At 40.8% G+C, this 25049-nt stretch overlaps 2 protein-coding genes across 2 annotated transcripts in view; one reads left to right on the forward strand and one right to left on the reverse strand.

Moving 5' to 3' along the window:
* Positions 1-133: 133 nt before the first annotated feature.
* rec114 (REC114 meiotic recombination protein) lies at positions 134-6196 on the reverse strand. Its single transcript, XM_079289112.1, has 5 exons — positions 6072-6196; positions 1706-1789; positions 1255-1428; positions 514-591; positions 134-355 (listed from the first exon to the last, which is right to left on the reverse strand). The coding sequence occupies exons 1-5, from the start codon at positions 6150-6152 to the stop codon at positions 191-193; spliced, it is 582 nt and encodes a 193-aa protein (XP_079145238.1). The 5' UTR covers positions 6153-6196; the 3' UTR covers positions 134-190.
* Positions 6197-8180: 1984 nt separating this feature from the next.
* Positions 8181-25049, forward strand: part of hcn4 (hyperpolarization activated cyclic nucleotide-gated potassium channel 4) — a gene marked incomplete at both ends in the record, with an annotated part of 75379 nt that continues 58510 nt past the window's right edge. The window contains one exon of the mRNA XM_079287866.1: positions 8181-8866. Within this exon, the coding sequence (XP_079143992.1) occupies positions 8181-8866 (686 nt within the window). The remainder of the gene's footprint in view (positions 8867-25049) is intronic.

Genomic DNA, 25049 nt, shown 5'->3' on the forward strand with positions numbered 1-25049 from the left:
TTCTTCCTTTAATCACCTAAATTCCAAACCATCAACGCATCATCTTCAGGCCACATACACACAATAACAACAAAGGTGTAACATTTTAAACAAGCCAGAAACATTCCAACGCCAAGAGGCACCGCCTACACGAACTATACCAAAATCACACTGTGTTGACCTTTCTGCCTTCAGCGTTTGTTGAGATTCGTCACTCTTGAAGCAGTTTCCTCAGCTCCCCTTCCACTTTCTCCACGAATGCAGGAAAGCTGGGATCCAGCAGACAAATACGCAGGACGGGCCCCAAGTCACCTTGTGCCAAAGAGCCGTGGCGATATACTTGAGGTAGAGTCACAGCAGTCTCTCCCAACATGTGCTGTGGAGGGTCCAACAAACACTTAAAAAGTTAATTAACTGAACACCCTGCATCTCATGAAGTAAAAAAAACCACTTAAATGCACATTCGTTAAAGTTACAAAACATTGCAAATAATATGTTGCACAGAGGATGTTCAATGTTGTTACAGTCACTAACCTGGGTAAGATGCTTGATGGACAATGATCCTTGGACAACCTCGGGATCAACTTCCACAGCCTTTCCCTGACAAGCCTGCTGACACACAAGAAGAAAAGCATTTGACCGACCCAGCATGACTCCACAGTGCCAAGAGGCCAATCAATGGCTTCATTACCAATTGAAACACAACCACCCCTCCAAGTCCTTTCATGTGCTCTGTGAACTCCTTCAGTGGGTCTGTTCACGAAAGGTCACATTCAAACCCACGGCAGAGTCCGTCCCTCTGTCCTTCATGTTAGATGCAGTAAGCCAGCTGGCTGGGTCTAAGTTCTGCTCAGTATCCAGACACTAATTAAACATATGCTTTGAGTGTTTTCAGAAGTAAACAAAAGGCTGCTACTGAAATGAAGGAGACTTGTATGATACAGCGCCATCTAGTGAGGATAACATGGCCACTGCTGCTGAAGCTGACCACAGCACTGAAGCACGATACTGTTTATTAAGCAATCAGTACGGAATATAAAACTGTAATTATGGCACTTAAAATTATGCTGAGATACTTTTTTAATTCACAAAATACTGTACGATAAATGGTGACGTATGAGATCAGTGGTACTGTACAGCCATGAACCAGACTCTCAAGTCACCACCTATGTCATTTCAGGCCAGGTTTCATTTTAAACATACGAACAGAATGTCTGGGTGTCAGTGCTGGTTACAATATAGACATTTTATTTGCTAAATTATAAAGTGGGAAACCTGTATCACTGGTGCAGAGGCCTCAGCGGGGGACTGATTGGGGGGCAATGGGGTGTCATCCGGAGTGGTGACAGACGTGTACTTCATCAGTTTTTCCACAGCACTTGAACACTCCTTAATTGCGTCGGCCCTGCTACTTCCATCAAACTGCATCCTCATCATGCGGCTCTCTCCCTGCAAAATGACACAATCTGTGTTTGTCAATCTGAGTTGTGCCGATGAAAACACCATTTTCTACACAAGGAGACATCCAAATGCAATGTTCACGCAATGCCGTTCACCACAGCACCTGAATAGACAGTATTAAAAAGATATACAAAATCCAGATCTAGACTACTAGTCATTGTTTTTATTTAGTTATAGTCGAAGAAATGTAATGATCTTGAGGTACTAGGACATAACTGGAGAAAATACTAGCAAACGTGGGATTGAACTGCATCTCAAGACTCACCATCACAGTAAATCGCACCATCAGGTTATCAGATTGCTGGTGTACTTTGAGAAAATCGGATCCACAGAGCAAAGGGACTGTATCCTGAGGAAAGACAAGAGAACAAACGGTTTCAGCAGCCAGGACAGGAAATAAAATATGTTTGGGGTATTTTTAGGATTGTATAAGTGTCTTCTTTTCTACTGCTCCATGTAAAAGCAACTTCATGTTTCCACTCACTCTAAAATAGTTACCGAAAACTGTCTGCAGGGGTCTCTATTTGCTTAATAACCTGCGAGCCTCAGCTTTTTCACGCAGGGAACCAAACAAGAGCCTAATAGTGTGATCAGCATATTTTGTTAAATGTGCTTTTTTTTTAAGACTTTGAAAATAACAATGTAGGTATATCAAGAGGATATTCCTCTGAATAATGGCACTGCACCATGCAGGAAGTCATTCCACATCCAGTCTTAATAACACACATTTTTGACACAGATAGCATTATTTTGCTTAATAATTAAGTAATAGTAAGCTCACCCAAGTTTCAATGCAAAAAATATATATTTCTGGAAATGTAATTTTGGAAATAAACAAGGAAGTATATAATTAAGACAGACTTATGATGTTTTTTTGGATAAGCTTGTTTTCTGTGGGATATTCAAATGCTTTATTACATACCAATTAGGAAAACACATTATTGGATTTGAATTTTCATTCCAATGCAAATGGCGGTGACCAACTGTACAGTTTGCAATTAAGTAAAGGAATAATATGAATAAATGTGTGTAGAAATCCATCAAATGTAGATGTGTCCAGACAAGGCAGGAGGGGTCACTAAATGGTTTGAGGAATATGAAAATGATGTGAATCATATTTCTTGGCCTTCAGCTCCCAACCCATGTTGGAGACATTTGGGTATTTGGACCAGTGCTCTCGACCATCATCAGCGAAACACCAAATGAGGGAATATCTATTGAAGCCTATAGGCCGAAGCTCTCCCTATTGGGAGTTCCTGAGCATTCACTGCACCGATCTAACAGACCGGTCCATCATCCTCGGCCAAAGCTCTCTGCAGTCTGACCTGGATATGTGGCTCGACACCCTGACGCAGCAAGATAGTTGTATCACCTGTCAGAACTCCATTAATGAGACATTGAGTAGTCCGTCACATTTATGTCATCTGTCAGGCAGGAAGTTCACTATTTTATGTCTAAAGGCCACAATAATTAGTATGTTATCATGTCCTGCTTTTACAATGTTACCGGCTTACTTCTGCAGTGTAGCGCACCTATAGATAAGAGTTACCTGCTTAACCCCATTATTTGTGGTTGTGACTTTGGTCATTTATTTCTTCACCTGATTGTCCACAACTGGTATTTGTGGAATTAAGATGTACATGTCACTCTGCTGTGCCCAGGTTGGCAACGAACCAATGTTCGAAAAGGGTAACAAACAAATGTCATATAAAATAGAAATAGAATCGAGGCAGGTAAACTCTGTCCACCACATATAATATTTAAAAATCTGAACAAAAATCTGAAGTGCATTTTAGCTTCATATGAGCCTGAACATTTTCCAAATAATATTACTGATTTTGAACCTGTTACCCAAACAGTTCTGAGGGACATTTGGCGTGACCCAACCAAACCAATGTGATCAAATGCCATCAGATTTGAGCAGAAATGTCATGCTCTTCAGCAGAATACTTCATCCGGCCTTCAATCGAAGCCTTTTATCCGGAAAGCAGATTTCTGTTTCACAGATTTACATCTCAGAAAATCTGCAGAGAGAATGGAGCACTTGTTCTTTCGTCGTTTTGTGAAAGGTGTAATTGAAAAATACTTTGACTGTCTTTACGTTAACATGCAGATTGTTCATTTCTTCATATTCACAGAGAAGCCTTCGTAAAAACACAGCATACAAATGAACACAGAAGCTAAAATGTAGAGGTCCAAGTACACTCTTTGAAGAGAGTGGCAGAACAGTCACGTCCCATCCAGGACTGTCAAATTACATTGCTAATATTTAATATAATCCACATTCAATGTTACCTCCATATGGAGGAGGGCAACCAGTAATACAACTGTGACATACTTCAGATTGAGCATGACAATCACAGCTGCAGCCTTAAAGGATTTCAAGCACTTTCCCAAAAGCAACAATTTATTTTTTTTGAATTGCAGAGCTTCAAGTAAAGGTACAGCGCAACACCTATGCAATGCAGTGTTTCCTTCAATGGCACCTGCTTCAGTCCAGAGTGGACTTGTTATGGTCATTATGAGCTAGAACTCTGTAAGTGAACATCCAAAATGAATTGATGTACTCCACAGTTTCGTCTGTTTCCTGTTGTATTTTGTAGGTTCACTCCTCATGTTCTGTTTTACTTCTTTCCTTGTGCGTTTTCCCGCCTTTGTGATTGTCTGGCCCCGCCCTGATTGGCTCCACCTGTGTCTAATCACTCTGCTCTTCTTGTGGATTTAGTCTGTGTGTCAGTTCATCATCTCTCCTGGTGAGGAGTTAGCTTTCAGATGTTTCACTGTTCCTGGTTTGTATTTGCCTCTGTTGCCTGCCTGTTTTTGAACTGCATCAGTAAGTTTATTATGTGTCATTAAATCACTGCACACCACTTGCTGCCTCATGATCAGTATTTGGGTCCAAATCTGCTATTTCCGAATTGTGACTGTACACAAATTTAAAAAGTATGAAGTGAATCAAATGTATGTTGAATCACATCTAAAGTTTCTGAAAGCTGTAAAGAAAGAAGTTAGTTGGAATAGGGCTTCTAACCACTGACGATCACATTCTTAAGGCTTAGTCAGGTGTTGTGTGCATATCATAAAGTGAAAAGGTAAATCTAGCCACACGGTCTTCTTACCAAGCTGTCCTGTCCTTGCAATACCATCAAGTATCCAGATTCCAAAACTGTGAGGAACATTTCTTGTTTGTTTTCATTTGCCTCAAATATCTGGTGAAAAGAAAAGAGAATATTAGCTGGTACAAAGTTGAAGTGAGTAATTACTTTTCCTGATCAACTCACGATGGGTCTATCTATTCATGTTGGAGGGTTTTTGGTTAAAACCAATGTGTGTATGAGTTATTACAAAACCACAATCCTTAAAGCTAAACCTTCAAAATGTGTTACAGGACACAACAGCGTCACTGAATCTCTGCATTCCCAGCTCACAGCTGAAAACAGTACTCGGATAAATGACAAGTAAAAGATGAATAACAGGTGAGGGGAAATAATTGTGCACTTTGCCTGACACAATGTATCTCACTTAAGTGTTAAAACAGGCATTTTCATTAGACATTTGACATGTCACAGCAGGGAAAATCACGTGTGAATAATAATAAAAACGGATCCATTATAAATGTTTGTAACACCTGTGCCTTTTCTACTGCTGCCACAGATGCTGTCCCTTTCACATTGTTTTGATTAAATTACTGTTGTATTTTCAATCTATTTCTGGAGTTCTGTTTTTGTGTCTTGAAGTGTGTGTGAGGTTTTTGTTTTTGTATCAACCACCATGCGAGTACCGAAACTGAATTTAAAACAGGGCTGGGAATTACTGCAGAACTGCTTCAAACAAAGCTCTTATCAGGTAACATGATGTGTCTCTAACATAAAGTGAAACTGTTCTAAATGATTATTTGTTTAGCTTCTGTAGCTGCTTTTCTCATTTTAATACATCGAACTGAATTACTTCAGTTGTCTGACTGTTATTCTGGCAAAATATGCATTTTCGGTGAATTGATTTGAACTCTAAAAACATGTTGGATGGGCTATGTTGCTTCCAGAACATGCCTTCTCTCAGACTAGTGGAAAGAAAACATGTACCGGTAGGTGTTCATCTTACTACACTTTGTGTATTTGCGTCTGTAGATTCATCCTAAATTCACCAAAAGTGAGCATTAGAATTACAATTTAAGAAAACTTTCAAGACAAAAACGCTGCGGTGTAGGTAATCAATTTGGGAAGTGTCATGGTTATGTATAAAAAACACTCACAATTTTACCATACAGATCTTTAAAGATTTATGCAATATTTTATCCCTAAAGACATGGCGATTATGTTATGTCTGACAGTATATTTTCTGATTTATGGAGTGATACAAAGAGATCCAAAGATCCCTCTGCAAAAACCCTTGCCTCATACATGTCAACAAATTCAAAGTCCCTTATTGTTATATTGAAACATTTATCTTTTGATAAAACTTGTAACACACAAGAATAATAGCATCAATATAGCCCTACAACTGGGGAGGTTTAAAGACGATGCAACGAGACGCTAACGTTAGCTCAGTATGGAAACTAGCTTTAGCTCATCTTAGCTAGCTGGTATGAGAAGGTCCATTAACGTTCTTCAGAACCTTTAAATGTAATTTACCTTCCAAGGCTCTCCTCCCCCTGCAGAGCCTCGACGTAAACGCGCATAGCGTTTTAACCTCCATGCCTGACTGGTGGCCATTTCCGGAGACGTTTTTGGTCGATATGTTTTCTAGCTAACCAACCGTGTGCTACAAATAGTGTAAGTGGGCGAGTCTGGTCGCGTGTTAATAACGTGCAGCGCGACCACACCCGCCTGTTTTGCCCCAAAAAACAAAACACTTTTGTATCGTTCGATGAATAGACAGACTGCATGTTACAGAGTATCGATAAAAATACTGTTGACAAAGTTGTATTTGTAAGTTGGGGCCCGGTTGGTGTTGTGCAATACAAAAAAAGAAATGCTGGAAGGGATATGTTTTACAGAAGGCTAGTTTTATGTGCAAAAGAAAGCATATCCAGCCTCTTGAAAATGTGACTGTACAAGCTTATTGTACTACACTAACTGTATTACATATTGTAGTGTATACAGTATCATATCTAATAGTGGTAAGGAAATGTGGTATTGAAGGAACAGTTTTGAAACGTCACTGTGTAACGAAAGCAAAGGACCACTTGCTTTTTGAGCTTTTGACAGCATCACCCTTCCCTCTTGGGTAAATAGCTGGTTCATGTCCCAGCATGGGACCTACTACGTTTGGAAGACATGATAACAGGTGGTTTATATTTTTCTTGCTTTGTACAAAATAAGTAATCAGCTGCCATCGTTGTTTGATTGCAATAGCTTGGAAACAATGTATTGTTCGATGTAGATAGTTCGTTTTTTTAATTTACTTTTGAGTCTTTTATTTTGAATGATTGTCTAATTTTATTTCATGATCATCCTGAAAGTTCTGTTCCTGGTTTAGCTAAAGCATAGCAAAAATGCACAGAGGGCATTGTGAATGAATGAAATAAACCCATGCTATCTGTCACTGACAAAGAATGTGCCTCCCTTTGTGGTACATGTTTAATTATTGGGGGGGAAATATTGGGGACGTTAATGGCCATTACAAATCATAATACTCATAGGTCACTCATGTCAAATTACATTATTCCATTCTCAAGAAAAATCTTTATTGCTGTTTTTTCTCTCATCAGCCGAGATGGAAGGAAATATTGTAAATGTATTCATTTTAAAATTAAGATTTTTTTTTAAACCTGTGTTGTGGCAAGATATGCAGGATTGATTTGTTGTGAATTATAAATACTTAATTGGACACGTCAAATCAAATTATGTCTACATATTTTGTACAGCAGCCTACTTATTTACATGCATTGGCATTTGAGAAGTCACTCGCAGGTATATTTGATAAAACACCCAGACAATTCTTTTCCAGCTTCCACTATATTTGTGTGCGCAAATTACGCAGCGGATCAGACTGATGATATGGCGATTTGTTTTTTGGTGTGAAGCCCACAGCAGGGCTGAACAATCGGTTTGCTTTGCCTACCTGTAACCGCAATTTAAGAGAACAGGACAGCGTTTTAAGAATGGGAAGAGCATTCCCCTTTAAACAAGGTGGGCTGAGCTTATTTGCAGTTCTCGCTCCTATGGCAACCCAATAGATCAGCATCATGAATATTCACAATTCGCCAAAACGCACCCTGACTATGGATCAGTGATGTCAGCGGTCCCTGGAATGCTCTACTGTATTTTGCGTGATTGTGTCGCGTTGTTTTGATGGCAGCTGGCAAGACATCTGGTGAAAAGAGCATCCTTCGTCGTGCATGACCTTTCCCTCGTCTCCGTATCACCGTCCGTCGGCACGTCCCTCACATGTCACGCTAAGGTGACTTTCAAGCAGTTTTTTCCACTTTTGCGCACAATGTCGGACCGGCACAAAGATGTACATCGGGGACGCAGTGGCCAAGCGGACCGCGCAGGCTGTGCGTGAGGACATGTGCAAACTGTCAGGTAGTCTAACGATGTGAAAGAGTATCTTTCATCTGTTTCAGTAGAGCGACGGCGGTCCATGTCATGTGTAGCAGGCTTTCAGGGATTCAGATTAGCTCCAGACTGATCGCTCTCACAAACAGATAGGGAGCGCGGAGTTGGTGGAAATAATCGTTACTATACAGCGTAACAATCCGGATTTATTTAATTTCCTCACCAAGTCTCAATGTCATAATGGACAGGTTACACTCCTCCATGCGTAAAAGGCTCTACAGTTTGCCACAGCACATTGGACAGAAAGCATCTATAATGGGCGAAGGAGAAGACGCAGACAAGGACACCCGGAGGAAGAGTCTTCGGATGAAGCCTCTACTGTCACCGTTGCCGACCTCTGGGGGAAGCTGCAAAGGCATCGGGGAGACCAAAAGTGGGGAGTCTGTGATCATGGAGACGGACATAGGGAGAACGATGAAGACCAGCTCAAACGGGGATTGTCGGAGATTTCGAGGCAGCCTCTCGTCCATCACAAGTCGCCATGTGCACGACTCTGACTCGGCGGAGGAGAGGCGCCTCATCACCGAGGGGGATGTCACCCCGAGCGAAGAGAGCCCCCCCGGAGCCATCGGTGATGGGCCGCCTGATCAAGGCACGCAAGGGGCCAGCGGTGGCGGGGGTACCCTAAAAGACTCCACAGACCAGCAGCCAGGGTTTATAAAGTTGGATGACATTGATCAAATTCTGCCAGACGACGAGAGATTATATCAAGCTGGGTTTATACACAGACAGCTTGGAGCAATGCTTCAACCAGGGGTCAACAAGTTCTCCCTGAGAATGTTTGGAAGTGAGAAGGCGGTTGAACTGGAACAAGAGCGGGTTAAATCCGCCGGATTTTGGATAATTCACCCATACAGTGATTTCAGGTAAATGTATGGCTCATGCTCTCCGAACAAAAGGTTTTAGAATCAAGCATCACCTGAGCGTCGCTGCCTTTTACAGGTCCAGATGTTTTTATAACGATATGCATCAGCTTAAGTTAAGACCATTCCTTGTTTTATTCAGCTTCATTCTACTCATTCACTTTAAAAGATGACAAAGTAATCAATTTACTTTACTGCTTTATGAAAACACTCACAGCTTACTAATGAGTTAAATGATTCATTTTTTAAATTGCCATAACACAGTATATTAATTATATATTCGTGTTTCAGGATACGGACATATTATTGGCCTGTACTGTGTTGTACAACACACAGATAACACAACCTTTGCTAATTAGGACAATTCTCCTATCTTGGTAAAATATTATCCAAATGCGTAAATGAAGCCTTTTACTGGTTTCTTCTTTATTTGAGAAAACTTGTGCTAAGGGGAGTTTGAGGGTTAGTAATGAGGCCTTCACTTCACATCTTTACAGGCTTACTTATTGATTTTCTTTTTCTTCTTTTATTCAAATGGTCTTTCAAAAAATACCAGGGTTAAGTCATTTTATTTGGATTAATAGTTAAAGTTCTAGAGCAATTTTGAAATGCTCGATGCATTTTATGTCCGCATTTAATAGTGTTGTCAAGTGACAGACTGCAGCTGCAAAGCGGAATAGAGAGAGAGAGTCCATGCACTATTTTGTTGGCCTACAGATTTGTTCTTTTGTCAGTGCCCTTGAGTTCGTTATTCGCCATATACATCTGATTCACAGCCACATGGAGGCTGTTAGCTGCAAGAGTAGATAAGGTCCTTCATCCTTGCTTTTAAGATTTTAGAATGGTTGTCATACAATGCTTTTTATTCAAGGGCATATATGGAATGTTTTGCATCTCAGATGTGTGCTGTTTGTACAAACTTACTTATTGCCAGAACAGCGCTGTGGCTTGGACATACTGTACACACACATACTTGTGTGTTATGATCTTAATATTATTAGATGCATCATATAATAGTATGGTTTTGATTGGAGAGTGCTCATTTGATTTGCTTCCTTCAAACTATCTAATTGAATATAATTATTTTGGGAAAATACATCTATTTTGACTATCTCATAGCCTGTATTGTAAGTAGGTAACGACACTTAACTTTTTTTTAATTGAATGCATTTTCTTCTGATTTAGTAATTCAGGTGAATGGTTTCATTACAAGCTTCATCATTTACATGTAATTCACATGCACCTATCATTTAAATCATGTCGAGTCTTCTGTTGTTGTAAAATTGTATGGAGCAAGATTGTCACTGTTACACGTACTGTATTCTTCCTTGGCTGTGTCATTGAATGTTGTCCAGCCTGCCTGGTGTTTGATTGGCTATGATGGTTTAATGGCATGTGATATAGAAACTCACTTACCACAAAAGTGTGTTTTTCTACCTCAAGAACAAGATGTCTGACTTTGAGAGACATGAGAGTTGAAGTACGAGTTGCTTACAGGCCTGAGGTGTCAGTGGAAAAGGCTTGGACTCTTCCTAGAATAGAAAACAGGCACATTTGTCCGGGAACTATTTGTAGATATATATACTGAAACACTACACTGATTAGCGTTTCCTTTTTCCTTTTTTAGACAGGTCATCATCAGGAAGTGAGACATGTATAAGACAGTTTGTCATTTTTGTTATGCTCCTGGTTGTGTTTGGTCTGACCCCCTCTGCTCTCTTACTCACTGTGTTAAATGTCACGAGGAAGGGTGATTTGGGGCTTGGGGAGACTGTCCTGATACTGAAAGGTCAGATATTTGGCACCAGTCATCAGCTTTGAAGGGTCTTTGAGCAAGATGCTGGAACGGGGCTCCATGCTGCACTTAGTGGACTAGATGGATGTGTAACTCTCATTGAGATATCACAATAATGAAAATGCACTGAGAGGGCAGGTGCTCTAAAGAATTCGGTAAGCCAACCACTTGTTCGGGGTCTGAGGGCGGATACTGTATATTACCATAATTAAACATTTTGCCGATTTGAGAGCAGTTTGCTTGTGGTTTACTCATTCAACTCCATCGTAATCACCCTGCTCTATAATTACAAACACAGTCGGTACTCACTCAGGAGAGTAAAAGTATTGAGGCTGAGCTTATGCTAACTATGGGGAAGGATTCTTGTACTTGTGTTTTGTGTGACCAACATGAAAAAGTCAAACATAAACTCCTTGTTTGACAAATATTCAAGTTTATTGGTTAATTACTGAAAGAAGTTGGCATGATACCTTTTTATCAGCACGAAATGCTTCAAATAGTATTTGAAACAAATCTCCATGAGAGATGGGGGATAAATAGTACATCATGTCAGTGAGTTAACACGGCGTGGTGAGATGAGTTACAGCTATTTAATTTTTTTTAGGAACTGAAGGAGAAACTTTTTATTTTGGCGCCTACTTTCTCCAAAATCAGGATCAGAGACGGGACAAGATGGCTGTAATTAAAGTACACAAGGAGATGAGAGGGACCTTTTAATGGGCCCAGAGAAGAGAAAGGTCTCTGGGACGAAAAGTCTTATTCCCATGTCTGCATCAAAGCTTTGGCATTATAAACTGAAATTAGAGTGTCACAAGGATTTACTCACTGCTCCGAAATTCAGCAAAATCTGCTCTCAAGTATTATATAACGCTAAGAAGCAAGGGAGGAGCAATATCTTGCAAGGGAAAAAGACGGATTAAAAATGGCATCATAATCCAATCTACAGCCTCATTTCCAGTTCCAAAGCTGAACAGCCTTGTTCGATGATGAACAAGCATCCAGTAAGCAGATGTGGTCAGTTAACCACAGTGACAACTTCAACTGGGAAAAAAAGGACACAAGCCTTCCTTTTTAAAATGACTGATTCAGTTGGAGTCTTTTAAAAAAGGATGATTATTACTGTAAGCACATGCTGACCATGAAATATCTGTGAGGGTTTGAAAGGACTTGAACAATACACATGATTGATTGGTGTTGGGATTACTGCCGCCTCTGCTATGCTCCTCACTGGATGCTTTCTTGTCACTGTCATCAAAATGTGACTTTAAAAGCTGCTGTACCATAAACTGTGCTGAGACCTATCGAAGCTGCATGCCCGTGCTCGTAAATAGAGATTGATAAAAGTCATACAGTGTTTATTGTCCCTTTTTGAAGAATATTTCAGTGCTTGATTTGACTCTTCTCACACAATGGATACTCTTATCTGCATGATGAAAACCAGGGGATTTTTTTCCTACCTGTTGTATCGAGCCTTTTGAGTGGATTCTATCAATGCAGCAGCATTGTGCAGAGTTCTAGACGAGTGATGCGACGCAATATTAGAATGCATCCCTCTGATCATCAAGTGCCTTTTAATTATCTTGTGATTCAGAACCCGGAGGACACATCTGTTGGAAAGTCTTTCACATTTCCCTGGGGAGATAGAAAAGAAGGTGTCGCACATTATAACTTTCTTTTTGCACTGAAGGCTATATTTATCCCCTATTTTTCCTTTAGAAACGCGTTGCCAACCCTATCAGAGAGAGGGGGGGGGGGTCGGCTGTCCTGCAGTTTCTGTCAATCAGTTAAATCCCTTTGCAACAGTCAGGCGAATCCTTCCATCCCCTCTGTAAAGTCCAACTTTTTCAACAGCATTTTATTCCTCCCACACATCCAGCTCTGTTTCCCAGAAGACACTTACCTAGACAGCTGCAAAAATAAATCCTCTGAAAATACATCTTACAACTTCTGTTATTTATTTTATTTTTTGCAGAGAATACATTAAAGAAAAGTAGAGCAGATCTAGTCACCGATGTGCACATTGAGGCTGTGATATAGTTAAAGGAAAGTAACATTTAGTCAAAGTGTTGACAAATGAAAATGTGTTCCTGAAAGCATGTATGTTGCCAAATAATTAAACCAGTTTCTGGTTAATGTTTAATTCTCTTGCTACAATGAGTCATATGCAGTTTGTGTGTCCACCATTAGCCCAAATCAGAAAAATCTTTTTCGGACAGCTTCTCACAATAGCATAGTGGTGTTGACTTTTGCGACAGAGCTTTTATTTTGTGGGGAATCGGAGGGGGGGGGGGGGGGATTTGATATACTGCACAAATTGTGCACCTTAGCTTTGTAATCCTTATCAAGTATTAGCAGCTTCCAACAGCTACAGGGTGTACTGGAGTGTGCACGTGTGCATCTGTGTGTTTGTGAGCATATGGGATCAGATTTAATAACATCATTCTCAATTTCAGTCAAGTTGAATACGGTTCATTTGAGAGTATGTTTTGCTATTGATTTGTTTGGGTCTCGTGGGGCCTCTAGCTTGCCATCGGTGGATTTATTGAAAAATAAGATGGAGAAACATACACGGCTGCAGCACGGGTGATTCCCCTTCATGAAGCGGTGGCAGGAATCATAGTGTGAGAGTTACACAAAGGTCCAGGTGAGGAGCTCGGCATGCAGTAGAGCAACGTGAAGCCTGGACATTCAGACCTCCATTGAAATTGCTTTTGACAGTTTTTTTTTTAGTGCAGCAACGTTTTGTAAAGATGTATCAATTGAGTCCCGGCTTTAGAGTCATAGCGTGTGCCCTCACGCACCACGGTGTTGTAGGCTACTGTAGTGCTACTATGTATGGGAAGAGGAAAAAAACATTTGGACAGTACATGGGATGAATGACACTCTATTCCTTTCGGTCTGCATTAAATAATTCCTCCTTTTAATTTAGTGAGGGTAAAACATGGGGATTACAGATGGTTCTGGCTGGGCCTGAAAGTGGGGTAATCAAAATAGGCTGCAGTGCTCATCCACGAATATTAGGAGCCAAGAGATTATTACAGCACAATTTATTTAATGGAGGGAGCCCAGGGATGATGTGCGTGGCCGGTGGGTGGAATGTTGCCTGTCATAGTGGCAGAATGATTGAACGGCACCGTGTGACCTCACCAGGAATGTGAAATCAGGACACGAGATCACAACTGAGAATGGCCTTTCTTTCCCACTTCTTCCCCCCCGCATGTCTGTGTCCCCCCCCCCCCTCCTGATATTAAATTCAGCTTTAGGTATTAGGCAGAGAGCTGAGTTTAACCTTGGCGAGTGATGGTAATCTCGAGGTGAGATTATATTGATTGATTGGACATCATATACATTTTGAAAATGGGAAAGCCTGCTGGAAGCCTTTTCTGTTAAGTGCCGTCACCCTTCTGGTATGCTTGATGTATTTTGCTCACCTGACAAATGTAATGTGGTGTGTCCTTCCTGCACCACCATCCTCTGCACTGCAACATCAATTTAAAATCTCTCCAGGTGGATACACAACACTAGTCAGCCAAGGGTTTTCCTCCTCACACATTTCAATGTCAAATTTATTTATCTTTCCACTGAAGAGATGTGATTATTTCCCCACTGACCAGAGGTAAATATGTCAGTTTCACTCATCTCAACATTTCAGGGTGGTTAGTGGTGAAAATGTGTAACATGTTTTGTATGTTTTGTAACAAATTATCACCGTACAGTCGAATCACATTTGAAGTGCCTTGTGTGTTAGAGTGACTAAGACTAATGTTGACCTTTCTGTGTTTCTGTTCATACATTCTGCTTCTGGCGTTATTTTAGCACCACTTCCTGGTTTTGAAAATAGACAAGTTACAATATCTATATACACAGAGTGCCCACTTTCTCCATGCAATGAACTGACACTTTGACTCTTGTTGACCTTCCCTGTCCACATGGTAACAGCAGAATTTGTGAGCATTCTGACACGTAACACATTCATCGTGCAAAAGGGGCTGCAACTGATTTTTACTCTGTGGAGATAAACATTGAATTTGCCACTGATGCTTTACCTTATGCTTCTTTGTTTGGCCTGTGACACAGTAACAATTATTTTCCATCCAAATAGTTGGTCTGGTTATAAATGTCATGATACATCTTTATTGTTAATTCCAGTCTGACACGTAATCTGCTCTGCTCTAAAAGCAATAAACATCAACACAGATGACATATAGGTGTAATCTTCCAATGATACCCAAGGGGGCATTCTTTGATTACGTGTGCTGCAGTGATTCAGACCTCTGCATGATGATCTATTTGATAACCAGAATAAATAGTATTGTCTCTCGTAATGACTGAAGAATTTATTTACACATAAAATATTAAAACTTTGAGAAGAAAAAATCACTTGGTTTCCAGCAATCAAGAAAGCACAGCATGCTGTGTTTTATGGGAATTGCCACCATGGTTGGAATGAATAATTAAGATAGCTTGGGTTAAAATACCTCCTGTATGCTATTGAGTCTCTCTTTTCTTGGTTTATCTTCATGCCTATTTAGGAGCCAGATGGTTGAGGTTTGCAAATTTTTACAATGCAACAAGGGTCCAAATACACTTATATTATAAGGGATCTCAGTACCCCACTCTTTTTGACCTGAGCCCATCCTTTTGCACCACATGCAGGTCAGAATTAACTCAAGTGTTAATTGCCAGCTATATTTTGACCCATAGTCACCCATCAGCTAGTGAACAATGGTATGCTGAGAGACTGCTCAGTGTTTATTTTTCAAAAATGATACCCTATATTTTTATGCATGCGTATGTTTTTGTAGTACAGTTACCAAATCTCATCTCAACTTCCCTTGTGTTGACCTCTGCCTGTTCATTGCCCGTCACACAGATTCTGTTATATCTAGTACAGGTTGACCTTTTCAGCAATGTGTCCCAGGTGGATTCTCACACCCTCCGTCTCTCTGAAATTGAATTTCTTTTTCACCCCTATCAGCCTCCATAGCAAATGGCCAAGATGTCAAACTGGCCCCGATATGCTGCTCCAGGGGGGTGGATACAATATGAGAAATGTTCTATTAAAAGTCACTTTCAATTTCTCGTAAGACACTCCCCATTACGAAGCCAGCTTCACAGATAAGTTCTAGTCATTTCAGAGCCAATTTGCAGAATGTGCCAGAAACCATAATCAGTTCCATGTGCAGGTGACTCAGGTGGGCGACCATGAGATACCACCAGAGTTAGCATTGCGACAAGACCGTGTCGTGACGTGTCATTCTTCTACGTCTCAATCATCCCTCTGTTTTTTGCTGAGCTTACTGTTATTCATTCCATTGATAAGATAAAACTCCCCAGCCATCCGTGCAGAACAGACATGTCAGGCGGAGGACGGCATTTCCTAAGATGACCTCTCCAGGTGTACTCTGTAAGAATGTATAGAAGGCTAAAGCACTTTGGAAACAGTGGGGTTTCCACTCAGACAGGACCAGAGCCCAGTGCGCTTAATGAAGAACTCTGCGTGTGGCTGGCGTGATTCAGAAGCAATGCTTCCCTGGATCAATGTGTTTGGCCTGGCCCTGCCACATGCTGGGTGTCTAGAAGACTCCGACAAATGGCTGGATTATGAGGCATGCAGTGGTAAAAGACAGATTGCTCTCTCTTCTCTGCTATCGGGGCGGGGTGGGGGTGGGCTGCTATGTTCATAGTCGATAGCATGTCCTCTATTTGTTTCCCAGACCAGTTCCTGCTGCAAACATTGGCGAACGGGCAGCAGTCTGCTCTCCTAAAAAACTCCAATATGATTTTCGGATAGCACCCATAACTCTGGACTGTGGAGATCGTGCCTGTGTGTTCCCCTCCAAACACTAAGTGGTAGAGGAACTTGTATTACTCTACAATGTTACTAAGTTCGTTTTATACAGCTAGATTTAAAGTTTGCCGACAGCAGCGTTCTATGTCAGCAGGCCTTTTATTAATACTTTGTGCTATTTGATACTCCTTTGCTGCCCTGCAATGTTTTCACTTCTCTCCCAAAAAGGGTTTCCAATCTTTATGACACCTCACAACATCATAAAAACACTTACCACTAAGGTCTATTGTTTAGCCTTGCACTAGTAATTTCTTTTAAGATAGATGACACATGCTGTCTTGCCAAGCAGTGCTTGCATTGATATTTCACAAAAATACAGACAGGGAGGCAGTTATCGCCACACCACCTCCTGTTTTTGACTATAAGTTAAAAAATGCTTTCAAGTTAAGGATGAAATCCATCAAGAATCTATTCCACACTGCTACTGCTGTCACTACTGTCGCCAAGTCTTTCTCAGATACCAACAGGAAGTAGAAAAGAACAAATGGATTGCAACAGAAAGTTCTTGCAACCAGTTGAGAAAGTCATTGCTGACATTTGAACAGATGAAAAAGTTTTCCAGTCACTTCCTCTCCGTCGAGTCCTCTACATCTGCATGAATATTTTGTTCAAACTGGATTAGGTGACGGAATCTGTGAGACGAAGCTGGATTTAGAAAAGTTGGTTATTAGCGAAATCTTCCACCGTTTTCTGCTTATTATCAGCAAATGTAGGTGTATGACCAGGTTTGGGTTTATTCCATGAGAAGTGAGACGGCACTGAGAGGAACTGATCCACGGGCCCATCTTTCTTCAGGCTGTGCAGGCCCTCGTCTGAAGGAGAGTCTAGATTAGGAGATATATTTCCTTGGTCATCTAGACCCAGCTCCCCTTTCCCAGTTTGCAATGGCATTCTGGCTTCTGAAGTCTTCCTATTCTTGGCTGGGATGTCTGCCTCATGGGCAACACTCGGAGGGTTGAGTTGTTTTTGAAACTCCAAGGTTTTCCTCAGTTCCCCAGCGTTTGATTGAATATGGGGCAGCAGCAAAGCTGGTGTGTGTAAATCCAACCCTGACCCTGTTTAGCATGTACAATCGAGAAATTATAGAGCTAACAAATAAATAAACATGATAAATCCTGCTCTGTTTGGTTTAACAGTCAAATAAGCCTTTCACTTTTGCTTACTCACGCAGACCAGCAGAAATCAGCTCAACAGAATCTCCTCTCCGATTTGATTTGATTTCATGCTCCGAGTGTCTTCTGAGTGAGGCTTTTCCATCAGCTTTTAAGCTCTATCAATTTTGGTTTTATTCACACCTTTGTGTAATGTTGCTCAAAACAACAGTGTGGAAAGAAAAGTCACGACTCCTATTTCCAGAAGATCAGACTGATATGGATCTGTCCTCATACTCTTCCTCACTTGGCTGTCCCTGTCCTTTTGTCCTATGTTCTACAGAGTCAGATTTTCCCTCCCCTTACTCCCTCTTTTCGTATCTCTTCTCTCCTTGTCACCCTTTGACCTCAGATCACCGTTTTGGAGATGGATAGAAAAGGCTTTCATTGTGGCTGCTACATTTGCTGATTGCAGCACCTGAAGTGGTGAAGATAAATGGCCCAGTATGGTTCAGCCCAGAGCAAGGGCATAAGGTGATGGTGTACAGTGTGACTAGCGCCTGTTATTTTAGACATTACGTTATCTGAGCACTTCATCTATCTTATGAGAAATCCCATTGCTGTCTCTCTCTCTCTCTGGCTCTCTCCTGTCCAGCAGAGCAGCAGACTGGTGCGTTGAGGGGTCTTTGTGTTCAGTTGGGAGGCACTGGCCAGTCTTTCCTCTGCCACACTCTGAGGTTGGCTGACAGGGGACCCCTTTAACATGACCCTGAGGACCTTGTGGGAGATAACAAGGCATCATGATAAAACAGATGCAATTAGTGGCAGGATGACGGTCAACAAAGCTGGAGCACAGACACTGGCACATGCTAGTAGGATAAGTGCATGCTGACGGAACCGGCTGGAGAGCTTTGTGTCCTCTCTGTGTCTTCTCCAATACAGCTCTGCAACTCACTGTCTCTCTACTCGTATTTTCCACACAAGGGGCATATTTGTTGTGGACAGTATTCTTTTCCTCCGAGTAGATAGGTAGCAGGTTGCACTCTGGGAAGCTGTGTTGGCTTTCTGATTACAACTGGTGAGTTTGTGAAGTGGCTTTGGTGATTTCATGATTTAGTCAAAGCTCTTAAGTGCACACTTGTGAGCTATTCAAACATCAGTGCAAATTTAGGCTGGACTTATTTCAATGAGTGGATCTGGGGCATATTCTTGAGGGTCTGGGACCGACGCTGTGGCATTTAGTGAGTGTCCCTAAGATGGTTACCCTGGTTCCAGACATCTGAATCGCTGCCCACATCTCCAATGTTAAATGAAGAAAAACTGGAAAGAAACAAATCATTCAGTGATGATTATGATATTGAATGATTCAAATTCCTTTCAAAGCAGTAATAGAGAATCGTCATTAAAGCAATGTGCTGTGATACAATACAGAATATTGATGCAATACACCCTGTGAGTAAATACGAAGAGTTGCAGCAAGAACATCTTTCTATGTTTAAGATAATTTTAAATCCAAATCCAGTGGCATCATAGTATGAGAAACATAATGCACCAAACACTAAGTGACCCACAAACAGAGGTGAGTTTTGTTTGAAATTAAAAAGTATGACCAAATGCAGGCAAAATAATTTTCAAACATAACAAGAGTTTAACCTAAAGACAAAATAACCTGTATTCTGTTTGTCAGTTTGACCATAAATGAGAATAATATTCAATACAGGCTGATTTCCCTGCTGTTTATAATAAGTACTGGTGTAAAAGTTCAAAACTTAGATTGAGTTGTTGTCAAATGTTACTCTGTGATTCAAAAGATCTGTTCAATTTCAGAGTGATCGCATTCTCCACTCTTGTGTTTTTAGTTTCGGTGGTTGTGCGTCTCCTTCTTTCATATTTGTCAGTCTCTAATCGTTAAGGGGGCAGACATCTAGAAAATGTTCTTCTGCAGCAGATGTGACATTGCCTTTAGCATTGTCTTTCTCTTGGCTGTGTTGAATAACAGTCCTATACAGAGCTTTAGAGGTGAATGACAAGCCGTACGCTGTACCCTCACCTTCATGTCCACCCATAGAACGAGTAATCTTGTTTCTGAATCTCTTTTATAAGTATTAGGTAAGGTTGACTCCTATCAGTTGATTTTACCGCTCTCCTCTGTGGGTTTTTAGTAAATCTGTCTGTTTTCTTGTCGCCTGAGGTTAGGGAGATGCCTCTTCCTCTGATGAAATCTGCCATAGTTTGATAAAACAGCATGCCTCACCTAAATATAGCCACCTGCAACTGCACAGCCCCAGTGTCATGTGCAGTGTGCCTGCTGGCTGTGTTTGGCAAAGACGGCACCGTTACGACAGTTCATTGGAGCAGGTGACAAGAAAAATAGGATTAACCCTTTATAACCAATTATTTTCTCCTTAGACACTTAAATCTTGATGTGAGTGCCAACTGGCTTGTGTAAACTAATGAGCTGTTCTTTTATGGGGAATAAACAGGCACTCTTTGCTGCTACAGATGTTGTTCTCTGCCTATTTTGTGATAGGCTTTATTATAGATTACCCTTTCTTCTTGCTAAGTGTATCTTCTGTAAAGTTAAGTTTTTTCTGTCTCACAGGAGCCTTTCATGTTTAATTTTTTTCAATACTCTTCATTTATTATTTCAAATTTGGCAATGGGGTAAATGAGGCAGTTGCTCTGTCAGTTATCTTTTAAGTTGAACTTGGATTTAGATTCTGTGTCCTTAAACCACAGACTGGTGGGTTCGCCTGAGATCCCGGCCGACATTACGCTAAGAGGTTGCAGGCTCAGTTTTAAAGCTAAACAACCAAAAGCATCCATTGGTACAAATGTTGTGCTAGCTTGTGGGGGAAGGAGGCTAAATAAATTGATTCGCTTTTAGAGCTAGCCTCAAATTGCCATTTTAACAATTGACGTTTTTGGCACTTTTGTGTTGGCTTCATTTCTCAGCACTGGAGGTTGCCACTTGACACACACACACAAATTAATTATTCAAAACGGAAACAGCTTTCTCATTGAAAAACAGATACATTCCTATAATTTAATCAGCCCAAATTACATTTACAGTGCACACAATGTTGGCTAGTGCCCTTGTTGAAGTGCAGTCTGGGAGCACTCATTGTTCTTCTGCTGTTCCCATTCAGTCAGTGTGGTGCAGAATAAAGGGAGGCACTGTTAAATGCTGTCTACCACTTGTACCTGACATGACAGATGATCTGCTTGCAAGCTTTGCCATCACTCTCCCAGCATCACAGACAACATATAGACATCTCCACAAGGGAAATCTAAGTTCACACACCCATGCATGCGCAAACACAAACATATACCCCCTTTATATGGCCTGTATGTGCAGGACTATATACACCCCATTGCTGTATCCCTTGTGCCCCCTCAACATATAGGCTACTCCTGAAAGGTAAGTGTATGTCCATTTCAGGCTGCTTTTGGTGGCTCACAGTCCCTTTCAGGTATAGCCTGGCTGGCAGGGTGAGGAGACTGAGAGAGGCTTATCGTGTAGTCAGATGCACTCTGAGGGTGACAACATGTTTCTGCTGTCCCTTCTAGTGGTTCTCTGCTTTGCTGGTCTTTAGTTTAAACATATTTTTAGTCTACTTCATTGTCGTTGCGGAAAAGCTCTGATGTTCCCCAGTGGTCACATAATCATACGAACACACACCAGCTCTGGCCGCGTTTTTCAATCGAATGTGACTATATCTTGTTATTATCACGTCTTTATCTGATCTATTTTTTTATTTTTACAAAGCTTTGTTTACAACCAAACGAAAAAGTCACCAGCAGTTTCATTATCATTATTATTTGTCATTATTTGTTATACATAAAATAAGTGTTTAATTGCTAACATTGCTTTAATAAACATAAACTGGACTTTTCTAATAAAATAAGATCAGAACAGTTCAAATGAGATGTTTTCTTCACCCCTAACACCTGGTAATATCACCTTCACAGCACCAGTGCTAGGTCGCTGCATTTTGCTTTCATTTTATTTCAAGACAGGTGGTATACCAGCACACAGCGTTAGTCAGTGATTTGGGATGCATAAAGAGGTATAGGATTGTTTAATGCCTTTGAAATGTCCGTCTAACATCCCGCACTCGCCCAACTGTATTTATAGAACAATGTTCTTCTATGTCAGGGTCCCAGTGAATAATAAAACACAGTAAATGGATCCCTTCTGTGTTTAGGCGGCCTGACCTCCATTAGGAGGCAACCACATGCATGCTCACACACACACACACACACACACACACACACACACACACACACACACACACACACACACACACACACACACACACACACGTGTATGTAAAACCACAGCCTACACGTACACACACTTAAAATCCACAAGGATTCCTACACAGCTCTTTGAAATTCTGCATACTGAGTGATGTCCTTATCCCAAAACATTGTAGTGGGTCTATTACAATTTTGTTTAAAGGGGGACCTCAAAGTCACTAATGGTTATAGGAAGTCTTCCACTAGTAGATTGATTTATTTTAAAATCCAATGGTACTACAAAAAGGTACCATGCTCTGATTTTCTTTTGTTTTTTGCGTGGTCCATTTCCCTTCATATTTAGAAAGATGCATTTTCACAATGAGCATACAAGAGCTGCGATCAATCTCACCTATTCCCACCATCCTATGAAAAGTGAGGCTTTCTCAAACAGGTGGCAGCAGTAGCTGTGTTCTGCCAGGGTGCCGTCCAGAGGTCTCAAGCAGAATGCTGTCTTGTGCTTTCTGCAAATATGTTGAGAAGCTCTCCTCCAGCACTTATTTTTCTATTTCTTTCATTCATACAGCATCATCTAACTTAAGCCAGATCTATTTTACAGGCTTCACCTCTATGGCTTGTCTTGTCCTTTTGTGGTTTTGAACAACATCCAGTTGTTGAATTCGGATTGCCTGCATCATCAGTTTAAAGTCCATTTCTTCGATGCTTTGGTTTATCATCAAATACTTTCAAAATGAATGACATCCCCATCATCACTGTATTTTGTGCTATTTTGTTTAATAGCAATACCCTGGCACCTTATTTCCATGAAAAAGCTTTGAATCAATTTACTGTCATTGTGAATTAGAAGGCCATCCGGCACCCTATCTGGCCCATGGCTCAGAATCAGTGCTGCTGCAGTCTATTCACCAGGAAAATATGTTGGCATTGTAAGTTTCTGCAAACCATGGAAATCTTAAATGTGGCCACTTTTTCATTCGGTACAGTAAGCGACGTGCACAGCAAGTGATGTAGTACCGTCACTGTACTAAAAGTTACATGGTATGAAAGTTACCTGGTGTAGTTACAAGTATAAAAAGCAAGAAAGTCAAGTGCTGGGAGCACACTTGCATCCTATTAGTAAGCTGTAGCTGAGGGGATGCAAAAAAATGCACACGCTATCTAGCATTTTTAACATTCGATAACATTGCAAAATGAAGAACAAATGTCATCATCTGTTCGTGTTTTCATAAGTTTTTCTTGTCCTCTTGGGCTTTCATTCATGAGAAAACCCAGTGGTGGCAAGGTCTGTCTAAATATAACTCCACTTGACAACAAGCTGGAACAGTAGATACCCTTTTACTTTGAAGGATTCCAATTATTGTCCCTGTTCCCTCAGTGTATATGTTTCTGTGTGTGCAATAGATATGAAACTGAGATGTGTGTATGCTGTAAATGTATGTATGCATCTGTGAAATGCTCTAAACAACTGTAACTTTAGCACGTTACAACTTAAACGTCTGCTCCATAGCAGCCTGTGTAGTTTTTCAAAGTAATGTTACGTTTTTCCACGGATTTATGTGTTTGAGTCGAAGAGACCTCTTGTGTCCAAATGCCACCATGTCATCACTCATGCCATCATAGATTTCTTTCGTTTTACTTACGTAATGAATCAGCAATGATGTTTAGTCATGCTTACAGCAGAGAAAATAGAACAAAATCTCAAATTATTAGCTGACCAAGTCTGCACCATTTAAATGGTCAAGTTTCCTTTACAGCAACGAGGGACATTGATTGTAGTAGCATCAATGGTCTCAATGTATATCATAAGGGTAAAACTACTTGGAGTTGTTGTGCTTTATCACAAGCAAATCTCAAAGGACTTTGAAGAGAAAAGGCAATTATAGATCTAACTAATCCTGAATAAAATCATGACCTATAAACCTCCAACAAAGCAAACACAGGCATGCAAAGAAAAGAAAAAACAAACAAAAGTAATCTCATGAGGAAGGAAATGGGGTATGTGCCAGGTTATCTCCTGCTCTGGTGAGGCAGACGTAATGTATCTCTACTGATCGGTACATTTTAATCAACTTGAAATGACATGGGGCCCAAGGACGTTTTGGATCAGGCTGTGTCATCCTGCAAAGCAGCAGTTCATTTTAAAGCCTTTGTTATTTACTGCAACACTGTGAATCAAGCATGAAATCAATAAACATCAGCTGCAGCAAGAGAGTGAAAGAGCAGTAATAACTTGCTGTGGACGAGCTAGCTTGCTGTAAAAAAGCGTATCCTACCCTGGTTATGTATGTAGTATCCTTTCTTCCTTGTTTCCTGGCCCTGCTCTTGAAATTGGCTTTGCGCAGAAACAGATCTTTGTGGCCCAGTTAATGATGAGGTGGGTAAATCATCAAAGCTCACTGAGCTGGTCGACCATGCATGACCCCCCCCCCCCCCCCCCCCACGGTGCGATCTATGGAATATCCAGGATATATCACCCTCAACACAAAAGAGCCAATCTAGATTCAATTACCAAGCCAGCAGAGAGTGCAATTTATATTCCAAACTCTCGGGCCTGGAAGACGGACGAGGTGGCAGTACAGTTTGTAATTAACATTTAACCCTCATTGACCTTTTGAGTTGTGATTTACAGTACAAACACAAATAGCTTTCACATCAAGCATTTCATTTTTCTTAACAGGAAAAGCACATGTGTTATTAATAACATTGATGACTCTGTTCTATTCGGGTGTCTCAGTAAGCCATGTCAGTGAGCCAGCATGCCGGGGCTCAACAATAAGTAGTGGCTGATTGCCAGTGGTGTATAAAGTACTCAAAAGCCATACTTGAGTAAAAGTAAAGATACCTTACTGGAAAACTACTCAAGTAAAAGTAAAAAGTCACCTCTTAGAATACTACTTGAGTAAAAGTCTTAAAGTATCTGATATGTATTGTACTTAAGTACAAAAGTACTTAAGTATCAAAAGTAATTTTCTGACATTAAATGTACCTCATAACCTGAACATTAAATGAACATCATAACCTGTTCATTGAAAGTAAAAGTACAAGTAAATGCTGTTAATAAAAAAGCAAAGGGTCAGAATTGTGAGAATGATGAAGTTTATTCTTTTAAGTTCTGTGGCACCATGACCAAGGACATGGAGCTGTGTTGAACATAATTGGGTTGGCTGTGATCCATCCAGGAGCAAC

Source organism: Melanostigma gelatinosum, assembly GCF_949748355.1.
Source record: "Melanostigma gelatinosum genome assembly, chromosome: 2".
NCBI classification, from domain to species: Eukaryota; Metazoa; Chordata; class Actinopteri; order Perciformes; family Zoarcidae; genus Melanostigma; species Melanostigma gelatinosum.